At 42.5% G+C, this 26,727-nt stretch overlaps 1 protein-coding gene across 1 annotated transcript; it reads right to left on the bottom strand.

Annotated features, from left to right (window-relative positions):
* Positions 1 to 26,489, bottom strand: LOC111237833 (protein FAM49B). Its single transcript, XM_022767099.1, has 11 exons — positions 26,406 to 26,489; positions 15,345 to 15,427; positions 14,105 to 14,226; positions 12,877 to 12,982; positions 9,266 to 9,405; positions 7,538 to 7,615; positions 2,773 to 2,889; positions 2,591 to 2,670; positions 2,369 to 2,495; positions 2,221 to 2,291; positions 1 to 794 (listed from the first exon to the last, which is right to left on the bottom strand). Exons 2-11 carry the CDS (start codon positions 15,415 to 15,417, stop codon positions 731 to 733), a joined length of 978 nt encoding a protein of 325 aa, XP_022622820.1. The 5' UTR covers positions 15,418 to 15,427; positions 26,406 to 26,489; the 3' UTR covers positions 1 to 730.
* Positions 26,490 to 26,727: the final 238 nt, after the last annotated feature.

A 26,727-nucleotide genomic window follows, 5' to 3' on the forward strand; every position in this document is an offset into this window, starting at 1 on the left:
TTGTAGAAAACAAGACTTCTCCTTTTAATTTCTCCAGCCACAACATACTGTTCATTTACAGTACAGAATCCCAATTTTAATTTGATTTTGCACAAATCACAGTTTTAAGTTTTCAAATGAAAAATACAACACAACTATGAAAAAAGAGACATATGCACAAAATTAAAACCTATAAAAAATATAAAAACAGTACTCTTAAATCTCATTTTGACAAGTACCATTTCAATAACAAAACAAGTAATAATGCACAACCGAGCAGACAAATGAAACTGAACCATTAGTTTTTTTTAAATAGAAGGAAAAGACAATTTTCATCATGCAGAAGATGTAATATTAAATAACGAATCAAACAAAAATAATATATACTTCTCTATATATCTCTCTTTTTTAAATTTTCAAGTCAAAGCACTCCCGTCCCTTATATAGGGAAAAACAAGATATTTTTTAAAAACACCAGAGGATCCACAATGCTTTCATTAGCTGCCATAGATGCATGGCCTTCTTTCGAAAACATTACAGCAACATCTTTTTGGCACAGAAAAAGACGTTCATAATGGCAGTAGCATTTTGCAATATAAAAGAGGGCGGAGCTATAGCTCTTTTTCATTTAAAAATAAAAAAAAAAAAAAAGCCAAGAGAAAAAAAAAAACATTCTGTGCACCGACATCAGTCAGGAGAGTCGTGTCTCCCCCCAGCAGGGTGTGAGGCAAGCAGCTGTAGCAGCTCAGTCCTACTGCAGCATGCTCTTGATAGTCTTGTTGGTTGATTCATCATTCAGATGCTTGGTTGTGTACCTGCAAGGTGAGAAAAAAAAAAACTGCATCAATGACTGGATCACTCATCGTCTTTCCGTACAGATAGAGGTGGAACAAGTATTCAGATCCTTAACTTAGGTAAAAGCACCAAAACAGAAATCTAAAAATACTCTATAAGTGAAAGGCTTACAGGTTTTATCTGCGAAATCTACTTAAAGAACCAGAAGTGAATTGCAATTATAATTATTATATATGACATTATTCACTTGTTAACTGAGGCAGTGTGTATTTATCTGTATTCATTTGTGCACTTTCCTCTTTGATTAACAGTAGAGCTGCAACAATTAGTCTATCGATCAATAAGTCAAACCATCAAAAATTTTGCAAAAACTATTTTTTTTTTACTAATTGATTAATTTCAAATTTGAGTGATTTTTTTTTTACAAAAACTGTCTAAAATCCTCTTCTTCCCGCTTCTTAGATTGCAAGATTGCCTTTTTTATATAGTTATATATTATATCATTATAGTAAACTGAATACCTCTGGGATTTGAACTGTTGGCTCCACAAAACACAAATAATTGTTAGCTGCAGCTTTCCTTCAATGTAATTGTGAACAACTCATAAACATCTGAAGTGTGGCAAGGGACCCCAACTACACAGTTTTTCTACACAAGCCAAAAAAAGTTAGGAACAACTTGTTTTATTAATATATCATGTTTTTTATGTTAAATCTTGATCTGTTAAGTAACAGGTAACTGAAGCTGTCAGATAAATGTAGTGGAGTAAAAGTACGACACTGACCTCTGGAATAATGTGAAGTTGAAGTATAAAGTAGCAAAAATTGGAAGTACTCAAGCACAAGACCGTTGACGTTTGAGTTAATGTACTTTGTTACGTTCGACCACTGCGGCCAACTAAAATATTTTGTCATCGCCTGTCAGATCGGGCACGTAATCACTGAAAGAAGATATGGCAGCTTTTGCATGAAAATGACCTAACGTGACCGGGTAGCGCCGGCCTGCCTCGGGTCCCTGCACAGAGACAGAGATACAGATGTGAGATTGACGCAGAAGCTGCCCTGTCAGCTCCGGCAGCTGTGAGCGTTAGACAAGGCGGGTAATATTTGGGAGACTATAAGGGGACGAGGTGTCAGAAGTAATCGGCCTCTCTGGAGAGGCTTCGACACCCAACCCGAATCCAGCACGGAGGGGATCCTCGGTGGACTGTGCGGAGAATGTGCGGAGAATGAGTCGCTGCACTGGAGGGGGAGTTGGGTTAAAATAAACCGAGAGGTCTGTCTGCTGCTCATGAACAGGCGCCGATATCATCCAACTCGCAGCATGAGCAGCCCTTCTCCTTTTCATTGAAAACCACAAACTGGTGCGCTACAATCACATTACATGCTGAGCTGTAGGTAGGGAAAAAAAAAAAAAAAACGCAATTTGATTTCAACACGAGCTCACCTGAGAGCGTTGAGAAGGCCTTCTACACTGTTCGGAGGCTGATCTCTGAGGACTTTGATGCAGCCTTTCATCTGTGGACCAGAAACGGACTGTTAGTGTCAGAGCAGGCCGTGAAGTCGCGTGGTGGAGCGAGCGCGGCTGTACTCACATCAATTTTGGACGACTTGGCGAAAGCTCCCACAGGATGGACGTAGTCGTACAGGATGATGACTCCGACCATGACCCGGAGGCAAAAAGACACCGTCTCCTCGCTAGTAAATCGGCTACGGTACTCCCTAGCAGGACGTGAGCGGGGGGGGGGGTGGATTACATACATGAAGGGAATGAACAGAAAAGCGAAACAGCTCTGGCAACACAAAGGGCCACTTACGGCGTTTCCAACATGACTTTACACACTGTCGCCATTGTGCTTAAGCAGTCTGTCGTGTTCTCGATGGGCAGGTTCTTGTTCTGGAAAAAGACAAAAAAGATTAAAAAAAAAAAGAAAAAGGAATGAGAGCGTGCTTCCACATAGCTGCTAAAGAAGCTCATCGTACGTCACGTCAGTCTTACCTCTGACACAAACTTCGTTGTGCCATCACTTAATGTCTTCAGCATGGGCGTGGCATCGGCGTAAAACAGAGATATCCGATTGGCCAGTTCGTTGTTGACTTCGTTTTCACCCTCCGCCTGAAAAATCATTTTTTTTAACAAATGGATAAATAGTTGTATCTCCTTTGGAGTTTGTAAGTACTTGTGTATTTCAGTTGAAATTGATCCCAAATTCCTAATATGTCAATTCACTCAGTCTAAACAGATTCTGACCTTCATTACCAAAGTCACCGGCGTCATTTTTAAAGACCTTTTTAAAACCACGTAGGATGAAACTCGACACTTTTTCACAATCGTACCGATCAAAGGATGACAGAAGACCAGCGGGGAACACGAGGCATACAAATAAATACTTTATAATTAAATGACACTCGCAGTATTTTTTGTCAATACTTCCCGGCTGCATATAAACATAATTGCTTGTATTATAAAATGACTAACATGAGCAGCAGAAAATGGTTGCATGGATGGATGGATGGATAACCAATTAAAAACAACAACTTTGTCCAAGCATAACAAATTATCCATGTCCATTCATATGGACGGTTTTCAAACATGCTCCAGATGTATACAGGAAGAAACCTGCATTATTTTCATTCATTGATTCATTCACCCCCCCCTTACGATTTGTGGAGATATTTTCTCTTCAGGTTGCAGCCTGTGTGTTTGCAGTGAGTGTCTGTGCGGCTGCTCCAATTACAAGGCAATTTGATGCTGGGCGGTTTTTAGAGCCTTTTCACTGGGAACACGCGTCGACAGCAGCGAGCGTGAACCAACACAGTAAAGATGTTGGGTCAGAAAACCAAAACAAGGAGCTGAAAGACGCTAAAAAGCTTCTGTAAAGGCTGAAGGGAACTACAGAGTCTGGTGCTGATGCTCTGTGGGTTCCCTCTCACACACACGTAATAATGTGATATATTGATAATGTTATGGACAACTGATTGACTTATTTAGAGATGGCACTTTTCTTGACTTTTGACCTTTTGTAAAATTCAGTTGTAAACATTTTTGAAAAAAGCACTGCTGATAATGATTTGTATGATTTCAATGGCTGCCGATGGAAATTAGACTTCCTCAGGTGTTGGAAAGTAAAAACACATCATGCGTGTCTCTCACAGTCGGTGTGGATTGATTCTATTGCAGAAATATAATTGCAGAAATGCTTCAGAAAGCTGCTGCAATGATATTGTATAATGGCAATTTTGTTATTAAAATGTATAATCAGCTAATTTAGTTTAAACCCTCCTGATGAAAGGAGGCACAAAGCATAAAATGTTATCTGGAAACAGATTCTTGTTGTTTGGAATCACACTCGTCACCATGCAGCTCGACTAGATTGTGATTGTGCATATGAAAGCTGTTTAATTAAAAAAAAAAAAAAAATCCTGACAGAAAAATCCTGATATAAATCATATCACCGACCCCTCCTGCTCCGCCTGGTTCCCCAGCTGACTAACACATCCTGCTGCTTTACAATTTCAGACTGAACGAGACACTGAAAACACCTGGCGGATAACAAAGAACAAGGTGTCTTTTGAACAGCCTGTTCTAAATTTGTCTGCATATTTAAATGATAAGAACATTTCGTGCCTTTATTGTTTTTTATGGGAACGCTGACAGAATATGAATAATCTCCCCCAAAATTTTCAAACCGATTCATGTTTTAACAAATGATGGGCATATGAGCTCGAAAAACTGTTTACCGTGGGGACAGATGCATTTCATCTCAGACTTCTGAATGACTCAGTTGAGCGGTGACTAAAACGCTGCTGCTGTGCGAGACTGAGCTACCAGGAAGGACGGCAGTGACAGGTCCTAACGACAACTTGTCTGGGCCCATTTGCCTAATGGCATATTCCGGTTTGGAGAATAAAACCTCCCGTCAGACAGGTCAAAACTGAGTTTCAGACACACGCAGGAACTGAACTGAAATCTCACTATTCCCTGAACCAGCTATCTTTTACATGTCCTTGAAATCTCCTGAATAAAAATGTATACGTGGGGAAGAAGAGCCTGTGTGATACCAGAGAGTGAATGAGTCTGTAAATTTCATATCTCAAGACCTATTGTTTGCAAGCAATACAGGAAACATCCTACAACATTTACCCAGTATTGATTGAGCTGCTCCCTTCTATGGCCCTAGAGTAAAACTGTTTATGCTGTTTAAGCTGCACCGGCAGGTCTTTTCAGTTACTTTCTCACCTGTGATTTGGTTTTATCTTGTAAGGAAACTATACATCGTTGCCTTTTAGAGTTGTACACATGAGGTAATTTGGGCTGCCGGGTGACTAATTGCTTGGAAAGTTTTGCCGGTGTCATCCTGCATCATCAGTGTCACATGGAACGTGTTGGGGAAATCAATCAATCCCAGGTAAAGATGGCACTTTACTGCTTCTACTGTGTGTGTTTATGTTCTCTACCGTCAAAGAGCTCACGAGAAATAACTGATTATGAGAGCGATAAGTCGAGACTTCGGGGTGAGCTTCATAATTAGTGATGAGCGGGTAGAAACAGGACAAACAGTCTTGTACCGTAATGTTTAGGGGGAGGACAGTAATTGTGTGGTAATTCCTTCTCACTTTTTAAACCTGCAATATGATTTTTTTGGCTACTTGGGGGCAGTAGAAACAATCTGTTAGCACAACACCAACATATTATCTTTTAAATATTCGCTCGTAAGTTGATACGCTGAACTCGTCAGTGAACAGTTTCCTATCCGTTTACATCCAGCAGGTACGGAACAACACTACGACTTATTCTGAATCGCGTCTCTGTCCGTCTGATGAATACGTCCAATGTGAAATCTCTTTTAGCTCCGTTTATGGTCCCTACCAACTCACCAGGTAACCACCAACGCCAACTGTGTCTGTCTGTTGTTTGGTGCCGGTACAGTGGAAACAGTGAGAGCAGGCAGACTGAACCAAAACCCCAGGAAAACAAAACAATGAGCTGAAACAGGCTGAAAAGCTCTGTAGAGCTGCAGAGTCAGGTAAGGATCAGTTAAAGTTTGTCACTATGAATGAACCCTTTCACATACTCGTTTGTTGCGTTTGTTAATAGCAGCTTTAATTAGGAAACGTTTAAATATACAGAGTAGGAAATAAACTGAAACACCTCTCTGGTTAAACCTGGGGAAAATCCATCAGATGAATTGGATAGTTTCACTCTTGAATCTATTCTAATTTCACGTTCATCTTAATGACAAGTTTGTAGTTGGTCGGCTTTGCTTTCACTTCACAAATAAACCACAATACGTTTACTTAAAACTAGACCAAGACCCAGAGGGTGTCATCTACTCTTCACGAGCCACACAAACCTGGATTTAATGTTTTACCTATTGCGGATTTGGGCCGTGCAACTGATTTGGGATCAGATCGTCCCGCCACACGTTACTGAGCCTCCCTGAAACTACCTGTGGGTCTCACTTCATGTTCTGACTTCATGTTGTGAGCCGGTGTCCTGACGCACTCCTCTCGACCCCCGGGTGTCCAAACAGTCTGAAAACTTAATCCATCGTTCCTGCCTTTCTACCGGTGCAGTCTGAACTGTGCTGGGATTATAATGATGAGAACTGAGGGCTCAGGTCTGAGTTTAGATGAATCATGATGACGCACATTTTTGAATTTGATCAGGGCCAGCGCCATGGAGACATTAAAGGAATACAAAATTACAGACTGTCTGAACACCGACAGGAAGATTTTTATATTAAAATGAATTCATTATTCATCTCTGCTAAATATAGTGAGTGGATGTAAATGCTACCATGTTTGCAGTGGCACACAACTAAATTTGCGCATAACTGTTAAACATGCCGCACATTACAACTACAATAAGACATGTAAAAATGATTGTGGCGATTGCCATTATGACAAGTCTGGCATCAGAAATATAGGTAATTTATCTAATAACGAATAATAACATTATGTAATTACACTGTCAGTGACAAACTGTTCAACGCACTACACACAACATGCCACAAGTATGTGGCATGTATGTTTTGCACAACAGTTCCAATTACAGAAAATCTTAACGCTATAGCAGGCAATGAAATTTTAGACCAGTGTTTCTCAAACTTTTCCGTTTGAAACCATTTAAAAACAGCTATAATCAATTTTTTTTTTTTTACAATAACATAGAAACTGACAGTGTGAAAACAATGTGACAATTTGAATGTGGTTGAATCTGCTTTATGAAGGTTTATAGTGAGTTTCAAGCTCATTGTCTGGCAGTTCAACTTTTTTTTTTTTAATTTTTATTTAGCCGTCTTCTCTCAGTTCACCTTTCACTTCGTTCTTAGTTTCACTTTTGGCTGCAGCAGGCAGCTGTTTAAAAAAAAAAGAAAAAAAGAAAGCTGTAAGAAACTGACTGACTGTGTGACACCAAATGAACGATGATGTTGCTCAGTAACTGCTGGATGTGTAAATAAGTAACACTTTGGCAACATGTTCACCGCATCAGTTTAAAAAGGTGGTGACATGTCAGTGACTTATTTCAACTGCACCAAAGTGGCCAAAAAGGAAGATCAGTAAAGTGATGTCTACTTGTGAACCCACATAGGAAGTTATAGCTACAGTGTTTTTCCATCTCAGACTGATCACATTTGTGGGCACTGCACACACAGGACAAAACTTTCACTCTCTTTTAGCTCTGATTTTGGTGGCTAAGGTTTTTCTTAAATTACAGCATCCTCACCTGCCCAAACAACAGAGGGATATAATGTTCTCACCGGTACGTTGTTGATCCGCATGCGGCTCAGTGTTCTCCTGTAGTAGCTGAAGTCATTCTGAATGGCAGGATTTGTCATCTGCCAAAAAAAACAAAAAAACAAAAAAAAAACAAAACAGAAATGCATCTTAATAAAGAGAGCGAGACGGAGACAGAGTTTCTCTGCATGTCTGTAGGTGCCGCAGCCTGCAGCGGGACATCCAGCTCTGGATCAAACACGCCATCGTCATGACAGAATGTTTTAGCCAACAAGGCAGAAATGCAGCTTTGGGGGGCAAATGACATAAAAAGAACACTGATACAATTATAATTTTATTTGCTGAACAGGATTCGAATACTCTGACACTCATCCACCCCCTTAACATCCACATCCTCGCTCTTCCTGTCAGGATATATTTGGTTATTTTCCCATTCCCAGTCTGGCTGTGCATCTGTACAGTATGTGACAAGAGGGTCAACAATTATGTAGCTGTCAGAAAGGTATGAAAAGGGTCTCATTAGGGAGAAGCAAGGTTAGAGAGACCTCAGATAAAAGCCACAAAAGTCAGTTGACTTCTTTGACACCACCTCCTCCAAATATAAATCATGTGGTTTTAACACGAAGCCAAAGTGAACCCTTAAAATAGAAAACAGCCAACCAGAGAGCTGCTTTCAAATGTCACCACTAGTGAGAGCTCATCGTGTGGCTAATTATCGTCATTCCTGTATGAGCCTGTCACATTCAAAGCTGTACTGGCAGCATGCTAATCCTGCTACAATAGACTGGTACTCAGTCTGTGTCCACTGTGTCCACCAGGAGAGACAGGCTGCTCCACCAGGGAGGGGCTGCCCGCCGCACAGACACTTTAACTAGGTCAGAAGCTCATGCATGGGTGTGAAAGATTGATGACTAGGCTTGGCATGCCACCTTGCACCCCCTACCTTCGTGTTTTTTTATCTTGCCAGCCTGGCTAGTGGGCACTAATTGGGACATCGCAGCAAATCGCCTCTGGGTGTCAGGGGAGTGGGGTTTTTGTTATCCAAGGAGCGAGGGTGTACGGGGAACCAGTTCACCCACTGTCTGATCATGAGCGCTTACACGGTTATGTTTTTGACAGCGGGCATTCAACCGACACCCATGTTTGATTCCTGGTGTTTTCTAGGTTGCACATGAGCAATTTGCGTCCGAATGCAAACCGAATCATTTCCCGAAAGTTTCCTTCCCTCCATCATTAATAAAAACCTGCCACATTATGCAGAACTCGGCTCGGGACGGCAACAATTTGCAGACCTCTTTACCCGCAATAACCCTTATTAGCCATTCCACTGACATCCACTGTATTATAAACAGCAGAGCAGTATCAGGATTCTAATTAAATGCTAATTATGCGTTCACTGGCTGCAGTTTAAAATTGCACAGAGCAAAAATCAATTCAAGGGCATCAGCAGCTTGTAGGGCGACAAAGAGGTCTGGTTTGTATCACAGAAGAAAAGTGCAGAGTTTACATCAACATCTTGAAGGTGAGTTTGGGGGGTTTAAACGCAGAAACTGACACTTGGGATATTTTTTGGAGGGGGGGGGGTTATGCCTATATTAGAGTAGCAGTGAGAGAGAGACAGGAAAGTTTGTGGTGAGAGAGAGAGAGAGAGAGGGGATGACATGCAGCAGTCCTAATGGCGAGCGCTCCACCAGGTGAGCCACCGAGGGCGCCCCACACTTGGGATATCGTTGGAGGAACGAGTGTCTTACTTTGAGTTCATCAAAACGCAGTGTGAAGTGCAAGATCTCTGCGAACTGCTTGGCCAGCGCCTGCTCCCGCTCCAGGTGCTGAGTGGGGTCGTCGTAAGACTCGCTGGTCAGAGCTCCCAGGAGGCTGTGCAGCGCCGCCTCTGTGAGGGAAATAAGATTTCTGTCAGAAGATGAGCACAGAGACGTCAGCTCTTTTGAGAAAAAAAAAATATATATATATATGTGCTTTTATTCAGTCTGTAAGGACCCTGACGGAAGGCCTTGCACTGAGACACTTTGGCTGATATGTGTATAGTCCCAAAGGTCATCAGTCAGTGTTGCTACAAAATCTTTCACTGTCAGGTTTTTGTCACTCGCATCGCCCGGTTAACGGCTGAAGTATCAGCACTACACTCCAGAAATGAGACGCAAAGGTCGTGAGAAAGAAGAAATACTGTATGCAGCACGGCAGAGTGATGGATATTCAAGTCTAAAACGTAAAACACTGCAGCAGCAATTAGTTAGTAAACCAGCTGAGAGAATTATAGGGTTGCAACTAACAATTATTTTCATTATTTATTAAACTGCCCATTATTTTCTCAATTAATTATTTCTTTAGTTGACGAAATGTCAAAAAAAAATATTAACAAGCGCCTGAGGGCCCAAAATATGTTCAATCTATTATATAACAAAGAAAAGCAGCAAATCCTCACAATTGAGGAGCCGTTACCAGATGACGTCTGGTTGAAAAATGACTGAGACGATTATTCGCTTATCAAAATAGTTGGCTGCTAATTTTCTGTCAAACAAACAAACCATTACAGTTCCACATAATTAATCAACAACAATTCACATAACCGATTTTTTATGGTTTTATACGGTTGCAAATTTAATATTTTTAGGTTTTTGACTGTTGGTTGGACACAACAAGCCATCTGCAGACGTCTCGTGGGGCTCTGGGAAACTGAAACAGGCTGTTTTTTCCTTTGTCTTTTTGGCACTTTATTTATTTAATAATAATTTGTTATTTGGAAAAACAGTCGACAGATTAATCAATAATGAAAATAATCATTAGGTATAAAATGCATGGCAGCGTGTCTGCTGTGTTCTCATACTGGATGAGGCCAAAGATTAGTCCTTAAAGTGGATCATAACCGCAGTTAGTGTGTCAGCCAGCTGAAGCATCCTGATTAGGACACAGACAGATAATGGGGAGCGGTGGTGCCCAAACTGCCCAGGGCCCAGTGCCAGTCTGGGGGGAGTGAGGGAGGGGGTGGGTTCGGTGGGGTCGGGGGGGGGCCAAGAGGCTTTCCTGCTCAGATGCAGATGAGACATGGGACTAATTATCTCATTGGCATGAAACGGGGGGGGGGCAGGGGAACAGGATTTCATTCAAGCAGAATTACACTCATTGTTTTGACAGTAAGTAAATACAAAGCCTGTGCCATGCCTTGACATAGCATACCCATAGACCAATAATTAAGCATGCAGGAGGAGCCCCGGCAGGGAAATGAGGAAAAGATTAAGTGAAATGTAGCGGACAACTTGCAACCAAGTAATATTATTAAAACACACCTCTTGTTCAAACACCAAAAAAAAAAAAAAGAGAGAAAAAAATAGCATACCTTTAAAGCCCAGAGGGAATTTTTATTTATAGATACAGACGGTGCGCAGAATTCAGTCTAGACACTGTAGAGACGTTTCAATAATGACATAACCCAGACGAGCACAACATCTGATGCAATAAATCTGCGTGGTACCAAATGAGCACTTTGGATAGATTTAGTCTGAGTGTATTTTACAATTCTTGTTGATTACATATGACGATGAGCATGTCAACATAACCCAGAAAGGGGCCGAGTCAGAGAGCGCTCTACTTAAGATAATCGTAAAGGGGACTTTAAAAGACAGACAGAGCGCTGGCAGTGCAGTGCAGTAAATTGAGCACGTTTGCCATTCAGTAATGACTCCCATCTGCTTGGGCCAGCGTTTGCAGCGAAGCGAACCTTAGTGGTGCTTTTTTTTTTTTTTTCCCCTCCTCTCTCTCTCTCTCTTCCTCTACGTCCCAGTCAAAACAGAAGTTAAGATGGAGCTGCTTTCTGGCCCTCAGAAATGAGCCACTCTAGTATGTCGGGAAGTCGGGGAAGGGCGGGGCGCGGGGGACATGTCTGATCTCATCAGGTCACGGCAGAGCAGGCAAGTAGAATGCGGGCATGCAGGCGCTTTACTCGCGGAGAGGGGAGGGTCGGAGGATGGTCTAGACGCTACAGTCTATGATGAATCAGACTGACTCAAATTCAACGGTTTCTCTTAATAACAGTAAAATGTTGATTATTAAAATGGATTCTGGGTTCGATCTGTAGCAAGAAAATTCAAACTGCTTTTTCACTAATGATAAATTTAAGTCAGATTTGAGTGCTCATGCAAGGACTAACAGTTTGAAGGAGAAAAATGTCCCTTCCATAACTTACATAACTGATTTCAGCTTCTCAAATGCTTCTCTGTTTCATAAGGCTATGAAGTGGATATTGTTTTTGTGTTTTTTCTTTACTGTTGGTCAGACAAAAACAAGCAACATGATGATATCACTTTGGATTGTAGGTGGGTCCATATTTAGAAAAGGTATATTTTTCTGTCAGCAGGGTTACATTTAGGTCAAGCGTGGGCGTCGGTAAAATAACTAGTTGATGGGGCAGGAGAAATATGTCCCTTCATTTCAAATGTAAAGCGAATTGCATAATCTTGCCCCATAATATCTCCCATCCTCGGCAGATCGCTCCACCTGCCTGTAGTAAGGGACTTTCAGCTTCATGCGTATCAGGCGGGACAGTGGGCTGCGGAGGCCGTCATGGCCCCTGAAGCCTAAAGTCAAGGCAGTGAAATAGAGCAGCAGCCGCCGAGGCTGGGAGGTGACCTACTTCGTTACATAACAGCCATCGCCAGGCTGCTGCCGCCCACTGCTCCCATTGACTACCTTCTGCACCGCCACTGGGATTACGGGGTTGAGGGGCGTTGAGGCATGGCGGGGCTCCACCCCGCACCCCCACACCCCACACACCCCCGGGGTCATAAGAAGATCAGGGAGCAGTAAGCCTACTTCCCCCTCCCCCCCCTTTTTATCTATGCTAATTAAACAACCTATGGCCCCACAGAGGTCGGCGCACAATGCAACGCAAGCAGCATGATGCGAAATGCATGTCTGTGGGGGTTTTCAAAGAGTGTTTATATAAGGCTGGGTGCATGTTATGTGTATGTGCCGCATGTATGTTGACTTTTGCAGTTCAGCAGTCGATATTGCAGATGCACATGCAAACAATTAAGGTCATGTATGAAGGTTGCGTCTCTGCGAGGCCTCTAAAGAAGACTTTTTACATCAAGGACGTCGACTCTCATCCTTCATGGTATCAAGTCTGGCACTTTGGTGACGCTCAGAATTACAAATGGCATCAAACATTCCTAAAGGCTCAAACTAACACACACTGGGATTTCTGCTCACAAATTCTCCCAGGACACCTGAGTTTGTTCCACTTGAAACGGTGGACGTGCGAGCTTCTGTCTGAGAAGCAGTGATGTAATTTCTCCCCTGCCTATACTAATGTGTTCCTGTGGACAAAGCACAGGCAGATGCATACCTAATCTCTGGGAGAACTCATAGAACTTCTTCAGTCTCCCCACTAAGGGAACCACAGCCGCCCACGCCTGCTCCTGTAACGCCTCATCACTTGGATTCTGGATCGCCTGGAAACGCCCAAAAAAAAAAAAGACAATTAGTCAAAATGTGACAGAGAAAATGTTTTAAAAGTCACAATAATATATTGCATAGGCATAAAAGTTCGGTTTAATAAAATTTAAGGCACCCATAACTCTGTATAGTGATCTATTAAAAAGGAGAACTGCATTGATTTTTTCGTGGCTCCTGTGGGAGCTGCACGAAATCTGGTAGATGTCCTCTTCATCTTCTTGAGTCAGAATCGGTTAGAGCCAGAAAGACGAACGAGTATCTCTGTAGCCCACTCCTCATCTCTGCTTGAGGCTGGCAGCTCGAGGCTACGTTAGCCACTACTAGCATAACGGGCTGAATCGCCAACTGAGATGCCTTGTGGGTAATGGAGGCAGCAGTTTTTGATAAGGAATTTTAAAAAGACAGTGTTTGTTTTCTGATGTTTGAAATCAATAAAAAAATAAAAAATAAAAATTTTAACCGTCCTTCATGACTCTATAGGAATGTGAAAAGGAAATGTTCTTTTTCTTCCACCTAAAAAAAAAAAAAAGGACGTGAAAACATGTTTTCAATCCGTGGTCTTGAGCTTTCCATGAAATGTTTAATAATGTGCTGAGTTTTGAGGCTACAGAAGGCATTTGTCTGAAGCCTGTTGTTCCCAAAACCACTGTTATTCACTCTTGGTCAGTGTGAAGCCAACAATGGGATGCTAATACTTCTTCAGTTGGAAATTTAATAAAAATGTCTCCAGTGTCAGGCTTCATTTGTGGGTCAGGGCTTGTAAACAGACTGAGGCAAGGAATCAGAACTGATTTAATAATTTATGACAACCCTTGTGAATTATTCCCAGCAGTCGTCTCTTGTGAAGGTTATTCTTTTGACTTTTCTTAATCAAAGAAAGATCCACTGCTACACTATTTCAGATAGGATGGACTTTGCCAAGAGGGTGCAGTCAATTAGGAAAAACAATAATGCAACAATGCAGGAAACATCCAGACTACTCATGAGCCATGAGCTCTTAATAAGACCCCCTATGAACTACTGCAGCATCTCTTCACAGTGGGACGCAGCTGACTCTCCTCACTCTGCAGCAGCTCCGTGTGCTGTCAGTCGGGGGTGGATGTTTGTTAAAGGTGTACCTCTCTGATCTCCTGCCCCGCTCCCTTGTACGCCTGCAGCTCGTCCAGGATCCCTTTTGCATCCTTCAGCACTACGTCCACCTGGTCCCACACCTCTCGCTCTGCATCTGTGGGCTGGGCATCTGCAACAACAACGACAACAACAACAAGGTCAACAGGGCAAATCTGATTGGTATCTAGTCCGTATTCACACTGGCTCAATGTACAGTAAACACCAGCTCTAGGAAATCTATCGAATCCTCCGATATGATAGAAAGTTTAACATGCAACTTTCAATTATGTAAATGAAACTTCACAAAGCTTCCCATTTAGTTTCGACACCACCCACTTTTCCTGGCTGATAGGGAGGAAAATGGAGCGAGATAAGAGAAGAGAAATGAAAAGGGTTATGCGTAGCTTTTGTAACAGCTCTGGGTATAGAGGCGGTTACGTCTCCGAGTTTTTATTTTGCCTTGAGAGAAGTGGCGATGAAGAGCTGCAACACTGTGAACCCTTTTCCACCACCTGAAGCAAGAACACCTTGCCAAGTGTGATGACTGTAAACTCCTGCTCCCGTGCAGAAGAAATACCTAAACCTCGGCTCATATTGGCAGCTACAGTCTTTTTTTTTTTTTACTGCATACCATATCTTTCAATTTTGCATTTGAATTTATTTTTGTTTACATTTGGTGTGAGCCCTTTTTGAGGCCATTTCAGCAGCTGTGTAAAAATGCAAATACAATCCTGAAAAAGTGGCTCATTTTGAGAAATCTTTACGATATTGAGCAATGTTGCATAAAAGATATTCTAGGTATGTAATTGCGATGGTCTTTTAATATGAAAAAAATTACCTAGAAACAGTTGGATCAGTATGAGGCATTGTTTTCTCTAAAGGTATGATTGAGTCTCTGGGTTTGCCAAGTGTGAGGAGAATACTACAGTACAGGATCAAGCCGTGTTGAGGGGCCTTAGGCTACACAGCAGCTGAACTTAAGCGCTTTATATTTGAGAAGGGGGGCTCTGCTGCAACTCTGCCCTGATTGATATTCTGCACACACACCAGCGTGGAAGAGGCAGGTTGATGGAGAAGAGAAGAAGCTCTGGTGGTAGATTTGATTCCTTTTTGCCGCTGGGAGGAACATAGTGTAAAAGATAAGTGAGGGTGAAAAGACTTAAGAGTTTCAGAGTTGATAATGTTATGGTAAGATATTCATGTGATCAATATCAGAGGAGAGGGAGCAATTACTTCAGAAGAACTCACTTTCAAAATCGAGGAAAAAATTGGGCTCCTGTTCCAGATCTGTGCATGTCAAAACTTTCAGTAGGTTCCCCATGTTACGATACCTGTTGAGAGAAAAGAGCAAAGGAAAAAAAAAAAAAAATCAATAAAAAAAAAAAAAGAAAGAAAAAGAGTTCAGCAGGAAAGTGAGCAGGTGGTGATACACTACTGTATCCACCTCGCTCCCGCTCTGCTTCACTGCTCTGGTGCCTGTATGAATTCAGCGGTGCCCCAGATGTGCCCGCTGCTCGCAGACACCAGCGTTCCCCTCGGACCCCCCTCAGTGGCGTGTTTCCTGTGCCCGGGCTCTCGCCAGCCAGATGTCAAACACAAAAAGTCCCAAAAATACAAAAACTCAGTTTGGGCTTCTTTTTTTTTTTTTTTTTTTTTTCTTCTGCTTTGTTAAGTTTCTTCCCTGCAACCATAAGCATTCACAGGCAGTTGTATGCAAAGTAATCCATTTTACAAGCCTCCGCAGGGAAATCAAATATAATCTATGTTCACGTCTACACATGAAGATGTTTCCTGCACACAGTAGGACACATCCTATTAAACTTTTATAAAAAAAATGGATGTTGCCATGTAGAAACATAAGACGACCTGATTATGAAGTTTGTTGGCTGTATATGATTTAGTCTGCCATGCTTTGAAATTCACTTCATCTTCTCGGCAGACTCACGATGTCTTCAGGAAGTGCAGCGCAGCACCTTGGTCATGGGAGCTGAAACATTACATCAATATTTTACATACCTTAGCAAAAAACCTAAGCACCGACAGCACATGTGATACAGACACAAAGCCTTATCTGCAGCACAGGTGCACAGAGCGTGCCGACGCAACACAGCAGGATATATGATATAACAACATATGCATTGCATGAGTCATGTTAGACCACGTTTCATTCTGTGAAGCTCAACTACTGATTATGAGGCTGAAATGATCAATGTAATTAATACGCAGTTGTTGTGATGATTGATTCAGCATTTTAAGTCATTTTTCAAGCAAATATTGCTGTATGTAAAGGGTAAAGTATAAGTACCTCAGAGTTGTACTTGAACAAAGAGACTATTTTGACGCACAGACCAGAAATGACTGTTGCACCACATCTGCATTAACAGTTTCTTGTCAAACTGTCACACTTTAAACTTTCTAACTAGACTTTCATTACTGCTCAGCAGGTTCCAAGCTGAAAGTTGCTGTGTAATTGGCCCAACCACTGTGCTATATCACTCTTCAATTATCACAAATGCTTTGTTCCTATAAATTAAACAGTTTCTTCAAGTGATTAGCACGTTAAGGAGGAAGAAGACCACCGTTTTTGTTTCGTTTTATCTCAATATTTGTATTGCTGTTGCCGTTATGATTTTGTTCTCTCTTCTGATGCAATCTAATATCGGTTGCTTAATTCTCCATCAGTGCTTTATTAACACTGAATGCTGTTTGTGTTGTAACAAAAGAGTTCAGTTGAAGTTCAAGGATATTAACGGTGATTTTGAAGGGTACATGGAGGGTTAATGGTTGGTCTAGAGTTTGGTTTGGAAGGATTAGAAATGATAGGCTCCCCTCTTTGCTGATTTAATACTAGTATTATGTAACCTTTGTCTTTTTAGTTTTGTGAGCTAATTAAAAGAAAAGGAGGAGGATGATGACTGAGGAGGAGAGAAGAGGAAGACTGGTGTGTCCAAGCTTTGGTGGACACACTGACTTCATACCTTCCCTGCTCAGACATACACGCCACTGCTCCACACACGTATACCATATAGCTTATACACAACGTACTACACATCAGCTGAGAGTTGCGTAATCAGAAGCGACAGCCTCTCACGGCTCTCTGCTCCGTCGTTCCTCTGACTCCTCGAAAGCACAGAGCCGATCCTTCTCAGAAGCAGAGGTCAACAGACATATGACAAGTCAAAGATCTGTGGCAGGTTTGTAAGAGTGGCGGGCTCCATCAGCGGAGACAGATTCAACCCTTGGTGACGGAGCGGAGACGGGCAGGATGCACTCTGGGAGGGCGGAAGCAGGTTCGACGCAGGACAGTGACAAAGTTATACTTCGACAGGCAGATGTCAGCCGAGATGAGTGACAGGTGAAAAGCCAAAGTGACTGAGTGAGGGCTAGTGGCGACGGGGTAAATCATGCCAACGCAAGTAATGCTGGGAGACAGGGAGGTGCTGCAACACAGCATACTACACACTCAGCAGTCAGGGGAGGAGGGTTAAATGGAGTGGTTTTAAAATGCATGAGGTGCAGGTGCATGAGGGAGAGGTTTGCATCGTTCATGCATCTCAAAAACATAGCTGTGGGTCAGGCCCGCGTTTTATTTTGTTTGTTACAAAGAAAATATTAGTGATAAATATTATATACATTTTTACACAACTGTTAAATTTGAGGGGAAATCAGATTTTAGACATTTTATCCTGATAATCCACTGACACTTAAACCACCTCAAGGTCAAAAGGAACAAGCAAGTTCACTCTGTCTCATAACAGTGGGTCAAGCTGAAGGAAAGAGCTGAAATAATTAGCTGATTGATAAAGACTATCTGACAGATTTGATAGTGGATTTTCATTTTAAGCAAAAAGGCCAAAAATATTCCAGGTCCAGCTTCTTAAATGTGAGTATTTGCTGGTTTTCTGCTCTGATAGTAAATGTAAGATTTTTGGATTTTCAGTACTAGCAGTAGTGTAGTTCAAAACAAGACATTTAAATACACGTCACAACTTTTCTGTATTTTTTCCCTTTTTACAATAATGATAATAATAATAATAATAATAATAATAGGTTAATTGAAAAGCAAATCAGCCAATTCATTGATGATGAAATAATAATTAACTGCAGTCCCTCTACTGACGAATGTGTTGAATATTTGGTGAGCATTTTACTTTTGTTTTTCACCTACACCTGATGCAGTTTCACTCCGATCTATCCTGCAGGACAGTTTTTTTTAAACTGTGCACACTTTTTTTTTTTTTTTTTTTTACTTTCACTTATTTCAACCGTTCGTCAAGAGTCGAACCCAGTGACCACCTGCAAAGACCCACCTGCCTTGTCCAGCCTCGTCGTATAACCCTCCACTAATGTGACCTGAATGTCTGACGGTGCCAGCGCTGGCACCTCACTGGCTGTCGGAAAGCAGCACCCACTCCAGCATCAGGAGGGATGAGAGCTGTCACTGTCCTCACCCTGCTGGATGATGTGGGCACTGCCCATCATCGCCAGGCCTCAGCTGGTCCTCTACTGCCACCTTTCAGCCTCCCTGAGACTGAGGACGGCCGGCTGGCCGGTCGGCAGAGCTGCCAGGGCTCACAGTGCTTCAATGCAAGCACTGGCAGCCTTGTGGGCCCTGCGCTACCCCCGCGTGCTGTTTGAAATGAGGTCATTTTAAGGACAGGGATTTGCGTGGCTGCTTTTTAAAGTCCACCAGAGAACGTTAAAGTGTTCTAGCATTTTGCAGCTTTTTATATCTCACTCTTCCACTTAAAGTGCAGCCTGAGAATCATTTATTACATAAACATGAACCAACACTGATTCTGTAGCTTATATGGACTTTCTAGGACGACAACCCTCCCATTAGAGATAAATCTTAGCCAATATAAGTTACTGTGTGCAAACTGGTCGCTTAGTGATGTTGTAGTAAGACAAGAGAAGAGCTGGCTGAGAGTAAAAATACAGTATCAGAGAGCGATTGAGGAATTGAAGCCCCCCCCCCTCCTCAGTGGCTGTAGTAATACCCAATAGTGCTGGCATGACCTGGGCACCACAGAGAGCGCGACGACAGCCTTGTTGTTGTTTTGAACCCCCCCACTGAGCCATCGCGTGCTCGCAGCAAGGGAGGGAGGGCTGCTTCTAAGGCCAGGGGCAGAATCTGACAAGCAGGAGCCCACACAGCTCTCCTATTGGCTGAGCCGATCTACCCAACAGCTCACTGTATCCATGGAGTCAAAAAAAATTTGGTGCCATTGAAAACATTGCAGCAGCCAATCAGAGGGAAGCTCCGGATGAGGAGCGAGTACAGTAGTAGTAGGACTTGAAAGCACATGAATATATTAATACAGATGAGGTAATGCGCCAAAAACAGCGGATTAGCAGTGGAGTGAAGAGAAATATTTAATTCCACTACTGAGTACTTTGTGATTTAATGTGATTTGATTTTTTTATGTGCAGCTCAGCAAATTCACATTATTATGACCAGGTTTTTTTTTGTTTTTTTGGGAGAAAATATTGCAAAATCAGTACAGTAATGAATATGAACAAATGGTGAATATAATTATACATGTTGTCACTTTACTATGACTGAAAAATGTTGGATATATAAACAGTGCAAATCCACACCCCAAGTATTGCAGATGGTGCAGGAACGGTTGAAGCTTATTTTGGTAAAGACACCCAAAACAGTGCCACGCCCATGCAGCAGCCTGACCTCTGGATGGCACTGCCTTTTAACGTCTCCCAGCTCTGTGTCTCCCCTTTAATAGGCACACAGCAAAGCAGGGCACACAGCTGAAACCGAGCACTGCGGCAGCGTCCTACAAGAACGACTCGGGGGGTGATGGCTGTGCTAATGTGAGGGAGGGATAGTGCTGACATTCCACTACTCGGCTGCAGCATGAGGATCCACGTGCCCTGCTGCTTTACTATGGAAGAAAAACAACGCCCTCCCCTCCCCTCCCCTCCCCTCCCCGGCCGCGCGCAGACACAGCACGGAGCGTCACGTGGGCTCCGCCGTGGAGAAGCTGCGAGCTTGCCTGGGGTGTGGAGGGGGGGATGGGGAGAGACAGTAGAGAGTGTGTGTTTATGTCTGAAATAATGTGGGTCTGGAAAGGGAAATGCGTGGCTCATATTTGTCTCTGTATGACATTTAAAGAAAAAAAAAAAATTTAAAACACAAAAAAATAAAACAGTTATGTTGGTAAGGATGAGCGCTGAATATTAGTGCGTGTGTGGAAGAGGAGGGATTTGAAGCGTCACACTGCGGCAGAGGCGGGCACAGCGAGGCAGCTTTAAACTTGACCTAGATTCCCCGGGTGACATGCCACATCGCATTAGCCCACTCGGCCAGACCTGGACCCGCTGGAGCTCGCTGACACTGGCCCGTTTCGACAGGCAGAAAATGGGGGAGCACTTCCCAAATGGGGACTGGCATGCGTCCCCCAACTCCCTCAATCCTCCTCCCCCACTCAACTTCTCCTCACACCCCCCATCTCATGCCAATTCAACCCAGCTGACTAAAAATGGCTTAGGGGGCACATGGCGAAGAGGAAAGTGGGCGGGGGTAGAGGGGGGTGTCTGCCATTTGTTTGTTTATGGGGGTGAACTCGATTACCTCGTAGCCACGCCTCTGTATTATTGCACCCGGGTAAACATCAGCTAATGCCCCCCTCACCCAGATTCTGTCAAATCAAAACAAACCTACAGGAGGACTGAATCATTACGACTGACGGAGATACTTGAAGTGAAATCCACTATCAGAGGTTTCATCTTACTCCTGCAACCACACAGGCGGCTAAAAATATTCCCTCTCTTAAAAAAAAAAAACAAAAAAAACAACAACTCCTACAAAAGCTTCCTGCTTCACATCACCGCAGCCGCGGTGAACACAATCAGCATGAATGGAAATGAACCCATGAAACCAGCAGTTTGTCCACAGAAGCAGATCAGAAAGGAGGATGAAAGTGGGAGCGCCTCATCTTCGGCTAAGCCCCTCTCTTTGGACGGCACCTGATGAAAGTTTGAAACCATGGCAACAGGCACATACACAAGAGTCAGCTAAAACGCTGGCTCCATTGAAATCAAGCTCTATGAAGAGGCTCTTAGTGCCACTCTTCAGTCACACCAATAAAACTCTTTATACCATCAAAACACACAGAGAGATACCAACAGCCTGAATGGGGTTAATTTCAGATCAATGCATTTAACCGATAAAAAAGGCTCATTGGCTTCTACATGGACGCCGTAGGGCCTTTATGATGCTACATATTCCCAAAAGGCTGGAGATATTTTGTGACAGATATATTTAAGGAGTCCTAAGAGCTGTCAAACCAGACTATGATGTTTGTAGTAAACTGCACACCAAATTCAGCACTTTGATTCTCCTCTGCATCCGCTGAACATCTGCTTCAGAAGGAAGCCCTCCCCACCCTGCCCTTGAGAGTCCTCCAACTCCTTTCTAGGATGTGTTAGGAAATCATTAAGGGGGGGGGGGGTATATTGACTCACTGTCGCAGGTCTAAGCAGCACCTCCCTTGGGGCAGCTGCCTCCTAAACCCATTCACACACAGATCTCCCATTCTTCTGCTAAAAACAGCTCCGAACCATCATTACTCGACTGACCTTCTGACTGTGACTCACCAACATCACTGCATCCGAAAGTCTGGTTCGTTCAACATGCAGAGAGACTTCTTTACAATTCTGTGTGAACACAAATTAAAGCCTCGATTTGAATTGAAGAGATACAGTTGAGCATCACTTTAACTTCTTCTTTCTCCTGCATAATATTACCCTAACAGGATTTTGGGTGGGGCACGGTGGAGATTTTGGAGGGATGATGACTGTCAGATTGAGGAGTACCAGGCGATTTCATTCAGTAAGAGATGAGTGCCATCTGGAGGATGAAAACAGTTGTGCACGGATGGTAAGGAAGACCACTCCCAAACTTTACACCATCACACACCAGCTTCAGGGATGCTTATGCTTAAACATACAAACACAAGTGACAAGTGAAAGCACTTACAGTGACTTGTTGCTGTAAGAAATAAATACATAAATTTGCAGCAGATAATTGAAAAGATTAGAAATTTCTGACTCTAGTAACATGCCAGTTCCCTGGCATGAAGATGACTGACACAAGAGCACCATCTAGTGTTGCAAGGGAGGAATTACAGTTTTTTTCTTTTTTCTTTTAAGAAGACACAAAGTTCAAATTACATTTCTCTAGACTAAATGTTAATTCCATGTTACATGCCAGTGTGCCACATATCAAGTCTGTACAACATGTACTCCTGCAGAGGAATGACAGCAGCCCGGCGTTCTCAAGGAAACCACGGCAGGAAGTTACAGTGTCAGCCCTCCAGTGGCATAAATAATAGATAGCTGAGGAGAAGCTGGGAGCTTTTAGCTGACATAACAAGCCACTCCATATATTACATCCACTTAGACATATCATCTCAAATTACATATGCAGCGGGTGAGGCTGAAGGGCGACAGGAGCGTCTTCCATATGCTGACTCAAGGGTGGAGCAAGTGATATTTCCATTTAATAACAGACTTGTGACCATACCTTCTCATAGGATAACTGCTTAAACGGGCCAAAAAGACTACTTTTGTTTTGCAACGTATCCAAAACAAAATTCAGTGCAAAGTTATTAAAAAGGAGAAACTGAAATATCACATTGACATAAGTATTCAGACCCTTTACTCAGTACTTAGTTGAAACACCTGTGGCGGCAACTACAGCCTCAAGTCTTCTTGGGTATGGCGTGACAAGCTTTTTGCACATCTGGATTTGGGGATGTTCTGCTCCTCTACAGATCCTCTCAAGCTCTGTCAGGTTGGACGGGGACTGTCGGTGAACAGGTCTCTCTAGAGATGTTCAATTGGGGGCTCTGGCTAGGCCACTCGAGGACGTTCACAGAGTTCTCTTTAAGCCATTCCTGTGTTCTTAGGGTCATTGTCCTGTAGGAGGGTGAACCCCCAGGCCTAGTCTGAGGTCCTGAGTGCTCTGGACCAGGTTCTCATGAAGGATATCCCTGTACTTTGCTCCAGCCATCTAGGAAGGGTCCTGGTTGTTCCAAACTTCTTCCATTTAAGAATTATGGAGGCCACTGTGCTCTTGGGAACCTTCAGTGCAGCAGAAATCTTTTTTGTAGCCCTTGATCGGTGCCCCGACACAATCCTGTCTCTAAGCTCTGCAGGCACTTCCTTCCTCTTCGTGGCTTGGTTTTTGCTTTGATATGCATTGTCAGCGGTGAGACCTTATAAAGACAGCTGTGTGCCTTCCAAAATCATGTCCAATCAACTGAATTTACCATAAGTCTGGATACTTTTGTCAATTCAGTTTTTCATTTTTAATAAATTGCAAAAACTTTGCAAAATTCTGTTTTGCCTCATCATTGTGGGAATTGAGTGTCAACTGATGAAGGAAAAATATAAAATTGATTTTAGCATGAGGTTTCAAAATAACAAAATGTGAAAAAAAGTGAAGGGGTCCAAATACTTTCTGAATGCACTGCATATTTTCTGTACACAAGTATAACATTACTAGGCTCCACCAGCTGAGGGCAGCATTGACCCAAATATGATCCTAACAACAGGAGAGCTAAGAAAAGCGTCACCTCAGGCTGCTATACCACACCTCCCCCTGGCTTAGAGGCTAATCCATCCTGTATATATTCACACAAAACTCAGCCTGCTGCATTAAGTCAGCTCCATTCTCCATTTATAATGCAATACGTCTTACGCTCCTCTGTACCGCCACAGGGCTGTGTACTGCATGCTAACTTAAATAGCTTGCCATTCAGGCTATTTTAGTGAATGGATTTGAGTGTTATTAGGGCACCACAGCAGCTTGGTGTTAGCCTATACACACACACATACAACAGCTTTCTCATGGGGATACACTGACTTAGTGATCCTATATATGAACCACCTGAGGCTTAGCTGTCAAAACAACGCAGCATTCCAGCACCAGAGCTTAGCCAATCGAATGATAGCTGTTGTGTCATGGTAACAATCTCCAGCGGGGAAAATACAAAAGGGATGGGCAGATATGTAATCAGGGGAAATGATGGGAGGTGTAATAGGGTGAGGTGAGATCAAGAAGAAAAATAGTTCCTTTTGCTGCGAAGGGAAACGTGAACAGGAAACATGAGTAAATCACTAGCTTAGAAACAAAATGAAACCTGCACTGAAACTACACATTAATAAAACATTCTGCTCTGAAACTAAGAAAAGCACAAAAAAGGTCAACAACACAGACATTAAACAAGATTAAAATACACAACATGTGATCGTGCGAGACGTGGCCAGTCTCATGTCAGAGCTGCCAGGTTGTCGTGTGAGCAGTGACCCAGCGCCCTGTAGTTACAAAAGCACACAGGCCTTAGGAGGGGCAGGCGGGGGGGGGGGACAGGAAGCCGGGAGCACCTACATTACTCTACTCCTTTTTATGGTCCACAATGCACTTCATTTCCTGAGCCAGCATTACACATACTCCCACAGCATGGCACATTAAGACTATAATAATAGGTATAGGTGCACCACACGAGGTCCTACATAATGACATCTCTGTATAGGTGCTAAAAATGTTTAAACCTCAGTGACAAAAGGCAAAGATTTTGAGTCAATTGCCAATTGAGTTGTCATTTTATTAATACAGGCCATTACATGAGAAGTTAGCCTAACCTTGAAAACCAAAAAATAGAGGTTAAATTTAGCAGCAAGATTTTCAAAATAAAAGAAAGTGTCAGTTTTCCAATTGCATTTCTACAGTTTTTATAATGATTTTATTTATTAAGCAAATGGATCAGTTCCCATTCAAGTTTTTTCTTTGTTAAAATTCAGACTGTAGGAGGTGAAAAGATACAAGAAGGACAGGATTTGATTCTGCACAGGCTGGGGAAGAGTGTCCATAAAGACCAATGTAATGTCAAGCCAATGTTAAGCCATTGTAATGTCCATAGTTACAATTTTTTCCCCTAAAATGTGACGTGGATCTTTTTTTTTTTTTTTTTTAAATAGTCATTTTCAAAGCTCTGGATCGAATGTATATGAGGTGAAAAGTTAGACCACAAGGTATACAGCATTTAACCTGTACTTGGATATCATTCATTCAAACAGAATTTGTATTAACAGCAAAGTCATTGAGACAACAGTTATACAAGTTTTCCAACCACCTATAGTGAGCCCACATCAGCATGGAAAACACCATCAGTGGAAAGAAAACAAAGCAACTGACTCAACAGCCATTTAGAGAAATGCCTCCATTGATTCAAAGTCCTTCAGTGTGCACCACGACCTAAATTACTTTAGAAACAATAGGAGAAATTCAGGCGCACAAACATGAGTGGCGTTAGGTATGTTGCCCATTAATCTCAATAACCTGCTTTTCAAGCACTGCGGTCAATTCAAATTAGGATCAGATATAAAACAGACATAAACAGACATGCAAACAAATAACTGTAGATGGTAATCTGGAATGCAGAATGAAAGCTTACAGCATGAAAAATAGTCTAAGGGTCATATTTGCATTGGTGAATCAAATACAGACATGCAACTCATGGACTTGGAAAGAGGAATTAAATGATAAGATCACATTTGGCTGTCACGCTGGCTGTGTAGAGATCTCTTCCCAACACTATTCCAGTATAATAGATATAATAGAAAATCCACAGTCTAATATATGGACGTGGATAAAACTGCAAGTAAAGGTAATATGACGCTTCAGCATATTATGTGTGTATCATCCAAACATACACAGTCTTTTTATTCCCTCTTACTGTATTAAAACATGTATTTGGAGGGTATCTGTATGCTACAAAAGCTTCAGCTGCTGAAGCTTCAAATTGGCTTTTGCTGAACTATGAACTGCACTGTTGCGCAGAACAAGGACTGCAGACTCTGTCCCCCACCACCTACATTGGACCTGCATTAAGTAGGGACTTCTTCACAGCCAGTATGGACACTCTTGAACCGATCTAGAGTTGAAACAATTCGTCGACTAATCAAGTAGCTGATCGACAGGAAATTAATCAGCAACAATTTTAATATTCGATTAATTGATCAGGTAATTTTTTTCAGAAAAAAGATAAATATTACTCAGTTGTAGCTCCTCAGTTGTGAGGGTTACCTGCATTTCTTTGTCCGGTGTTATAGTAATTCAAATATCTCTAGGTTTTGGACACTAAATACACCACACAGTTAATAGATCATTTGAGACAATAATCTGCAGATCACTCAGCAATAAAAATAGGTGTAGCCCTGAACCAATCATTTAAAGGTAAACTTTCCCCAGGCTTACAGGTGAGACGTGGCACGCGGACTTACCAGCAGTGGAACTGTGTGTGTGACTATCAGTCAGGAGCAGGGAGGCCCGGCCTGGTAGGTGGCCCCGGGTCACAGTCCTCCAGCAGAGGTCAGCCTCTGAAACACAGGTCGGCAGTCACACACAACGTCAAAAATTAAACTATCAGATAAGGTTTAACAAATCGAGGGCCTGAAAAAATTCACACCAACAGCTCGAGACAACCTTTAGTAGAATACCTGAAGGACTATTTTTTCAAGTGCATTTTCAATGGAGCAAATGGCACTTTGTTGGACAACACAACTGGTGCAGACTTCACTCACACTGGTTACACCCATTGCAAAA

The sequence above is a fragment of the Seriola dumerili genome, unplaced genomic scaffold, assembly GCF_002260705.1.
Source record: "Seriola dumerili isolate Sdu_G_001 unplaced genomic scaffold, Sdu_1.0 BDQW01001124.1, whole genome shotgun sequence".
Classification (NCBI taxonomy): Eukaryota; Metazoa; Chordata; class Actinopteri; order Carangiformes; family Carangidae; genus Seriola; species Seriola dumerili.